The sequence below is a fragment of the Chaetura pelagica genome, unplaced genomic scaffold, assembly GCF_000747805.2.
Source record: "Chaetura pelagica isolate M959 unplaced genomic scaffold, ChaPel_1.0 scaffold490, whole genome shotgun sequence".
Taxonomy (NCBI): Eukaryota; Metazoa; Chordata; class Aves; order Apodiformes; family Apodidae; genus Chaetura; species Chaetura pelagica.
The window spans coordinates 69,196-73,066 of record NW_009951936.1 but is presented as its reverse complement, the minus strand read 5'-3'; the positions used below and the strand labels follow the sequence as shown (position 1 = coordinate 73,066).

Genomic DNA, 3,871 nt, shown 5'->3' with positions numbered 1-3,871 from the left:
TGCTTGGTTGAATAGAAGGGGCCAATGTACACTGTAGTTAGGCAGCTAACCTGCGTGTCCACTAAAGATCTTGAACCAGCCCCTACAGATGGGACCGTGGGATCCACCTGTTCCAGGCATGGGAAAAGGTGCTGTCTGGACTGTGATTAACAGTGGTCTCTCTTCCCAGCCAGAAGTAACCAAACTGAACCTGCCTTTGCTCCTCTTCCATAAAACATCTGAAAGCAGGGAGGAAAACTATTTGACTTTGTGAAATGGGTACTTAAAGCAATTATGTTAGAGCAGTGCTTTGCCAGTTTTTCTTCCTAGAAGGGCAGAGATGCACAACAAATAGTGTGTATCTATTAGTGTGCCTAGTGTTAGAAGGCATCTGGTGCCTCTGATTGTTTCTGTCTCCCATCTGCTGAGTTTTCACAGCATGTCCAGTGATTTTTTATTTATTTTTTAAATTATTTTTTAAATTTTAATGTTTGGGTTTTTTTACGTTCAGGCTGCAGTTAAGCCCTGCTAGTGCTCTTGGTAGCTTTGGGCTCCGTGACTTCTGTGAGGGGAGGGGGGGAAGGAGTTGAGTGAGCAGCCATGGTGACAGTTCTTCGTTGTCTTGTTGGGCCCAAACCACAACATTAATGTTGAGCCAGGCAGGATTGTGGGCTTGTGGCCCATCTGGGTCACCGATAATGTCATGGTTCTCTGTTTCTTTCTCCTGGCCTCCCCACCCCCACATACACACACTGGGATGAAGAGGACAAAGCTCCTGAGTTGAGACAAAGGACAAGGAGGGTTCTTCACCGATTAAGGTCCTGGGCAAAACAGACTCAACTTGGAGAAAAATAATAATTTCACTTTAATCAAACACACACAGGACACAGACAACACACAGAGCAGGGCTTGCATATGTTACCCCACCCCTCCTTTCTTCCTGAGCCCAAATCACTTTGTTTCCGGTTTCTCTCCCTCCTTCCCCCCAGCGGCACAGGGGGACAGGGGATGGGGTTTAGAGTCAGTTCACAGGCTGGTGGTTCCTGCTGCTCCTTCCTCCTCAGGAAGAAGGATTCCTTACAGACCTTCCCGCTGTCCCACGGGATCCCTCCCATGAGAGAGAGTCCTCCATGAACCTCTCCTTCATGAGTCCTCACGAGTTCCGGAGCTGCTCCAGCCTGGGCTCCCCACAGACTCGCAGGCTCTTTCGGGAACAAACTCCCCTGGTGCTGAGGTCTTTCACAGCTGCACAATCAGAGTCCACTGGCAACAAATCATCTGGCCACAAAATCCAAGTCCACTGGCCAAGTTTACCCCTCCTGGTGCCTTCAGAGAATGTTCCATCATGTTCCTCCATGAGTGAAGGGGACAGCTGCCATTTTGCCATGGGTTGCAGGGAAACTTCTGCTTGGGCACCTTCTTCTTCACCAACCACCAGCACTGCGTCTGTTGTCCCTCTAATGGGTCCTTGGCTGGGCTTGGAGCAGGGGGAGCTTCTCAGCTTCTTACCAGAACTGTTCCTGTGACCCTTCCCCTGCTACCAAAAAACCCACCAAACCAAACCAGAACACTATCTACAGATATAATGGTGACTGCAGGAGACTGGAGGTAAATCTCAACATTATTTGTTGTGAAACAGCAGCTTACTTGTAATTTTGGCGTGCAACTCACCTTTTTAATTTTATTTTTTTTTCCTCTCAGCAAATTATCTCGTACGTGGTCATCTGTAAGTTTTAATAAGTGCAGGAGATGAGAAGACCTAGTGTTAAATGAAACTGGAGATGACCTTAATGAAATAATGCAGTGTTTTCTCCTTTTCCAGTTTAGAGTTTCTGTACCTTGGAGGGAATTTCATTACTTCAATTCCACCTGAATTAGCAAACTTGCCTTCTCTAAGCTATCTAGTTCTGTGTGACAACAAGATCCAGAGCATTCCACCTCAGCTGGCACAGTGAGTATTTACTGTCATCAGCCACCAGTTGTAATTTACTCTTTGAACTTCTGCATGTGTGGATAAAAGCAGCTGGAAGGACCTAGTTGTCTATCAGTTTGCTAGTGTGACTAGACTTGAACAACAAGATCCTTAATGTGATGCACTGCAGGCAGACCATGAATATATCATACAGAAGTTTCAATCAAAGTGTTATGGAAAAAATATGTCACCAAATATAAACTTCAAGGTGAATTAATAGATTTGTGTGGGGAGGAAGCCCCGTGGCAATTCAGAAAACAAACTGCCATGCTACTGTATTCTTTGTGATGAATGATGCTAGTGACAATCTGTTTTGTCTTCCACCCAAAGCCTTTTTAATGTGTGCTTTTGTGTTGTACCATCCCTTGTGTTCCCCTGGTGTTTCTTACTCTAGGATCTCAGAATGTTTTCTCGTTTGTTAAATCCAACAGCACAGCTCTAGAGGATAAGTTTCTGCTTCATCTGTTTCATAATGGGGGAAAGGAGATACTGTGAACTATACATGGGTAGCCTAAGTTGGGAAATAAGGAATTCATAATGTAGCTGAAAGTCCAAAAGCAATTGGATGGCAGCATGGGTTGGAATTTGCTGGTGCAGAGGGATTATTCTTGATGTGCAACGTTTAGTGACTCAAGTTGTCTTGGAGCTCTTACTGGTTTGAGAGCACCCCTGAGCACTGTGCTGGAGCGTTGCTTTGTGCTTCCTGAGAGAGAAGAACACCTCCAAAAAGCCAAGGAAATGCTTGCCACCTGTGCTGATGCTAGCCTGACCTCACCTTGTTTAGGTTTTGAGATTTAGTGTTATCACAGAGCAAGGTGATGCAGCCGCAAGCAATGAAAACATGGGGCTTTCCAGGGTTGGCTGCCTACCAGCAGTCATCTTTAATGCATGAGTGAAAGCAGGTGACTTAGACAAAGTATTGCATGGAACCTTCCTTGATGCGTGCACTGGGTACAAGGAAAGATTCTCTCCCTCAAAAGTGCCTGGTTTGTATGCTTTTGTTCTGTGCTGCCTTTTTGTGGGGGCATGCAGGGGAACACTGAGAGGGACAGCAGCATGTTTAGGACTATTTTTTTAACAGGCATTCCAGAGCTGGGCCAGGTTTTCTAGGGTATTGTGTGTGCTGGAGTAACAAGACCTCTTTTAGCATGAATTTATGCTTTAAAAGGACAAAAAGGCTGAAGGAAAATTAATTGGTGGGAAAGGGGAGAGTAATGAGGTCTGTGTAATGCAGTTGTGGAACAATTTTGCTTGCACATCTTGACTGATTTTTCCATTTCCATTCTCAGGCTGCATTCCCTGCGTTCCCTTAGCCTGCACAACAACCTGCTGACTTACCTTCCCCGGGAGATCCTTAACCTGGTTCACCTGGAAGAGCTGAGCTTGCGTGGGAACCCACTGGTGGTTCGGTTTGTCCGTGACCTGACCTACAATCCCCCAAGCCTTCAGGAACTGGCAGGACGCACAATTAAAACTCGCAGTGTTCCCTTCGCTCCCAGTGATCTCCCAGAGAATCTTGTCCGGTATCTGAGCTTGGCCAGCAACTGCCCCAACCCTAAATGTGGGGGTAAGTTCACCTTCACTGCTCTACTTCCTGCTTTTACCTAAGGGGATTCATTCCCCTCTGACATGCCATGACTTCAGTAGCTTAGGCAGGTTAGATATAGGTTGTTGCATCCAAATTCTAGCTGTCTTTCGTTTTTCCCCATCTCCTGCAAACTTGCCTTTAAGGAACTTTGTTCACTTAAGAACAAGTTGTGCTAGTTTATTGTATTTACTTAGGAATGTCAGTGTTTCTGTCGGAGTCTCTGCAGCTTATTCCAGCACTCCACTGTGCTTTTATGTTCTGAAGTTCCTGATCCATCTGCCCTGAAATAGCTCAGACTAAGTAATGGACAGCACTTTTGCCAGCCCTCCTGC

The 3,871-nt window shown here is 46.0% G+C and overlaps 1 protein-coding gene across 1 annotated transcript in view; it reads left to right on the top strand.

Moving 5' to 3' along the window:
• Positions 1 to 1,109: 1,109 nt before the first annotated feature.
• Positions 1,110 to 3,871, top strand: part of LRRC58 (leucine rich repeat containing 58) — a 4,571-nt gene continuing 1,809 nt past the window's right edge. The window contains exons 1-3 of the mRNA XM_009996452.1: positions 1,110 to 1,213; positions 1,802 to 1,930; positions 3,241 to 3,518. Of these exons, the coding sequence (XP_009994754.1) occupies positions 1,110 to 1,213; positions 1,802 to 1,930; positions 3,241 to 3,518 (511 nt within the window). The remainder of the gene's footprint in view (positions 1,214 to 1,801; positions 1,931 to 3,240; positions 3,519 to 3,871) is intronic.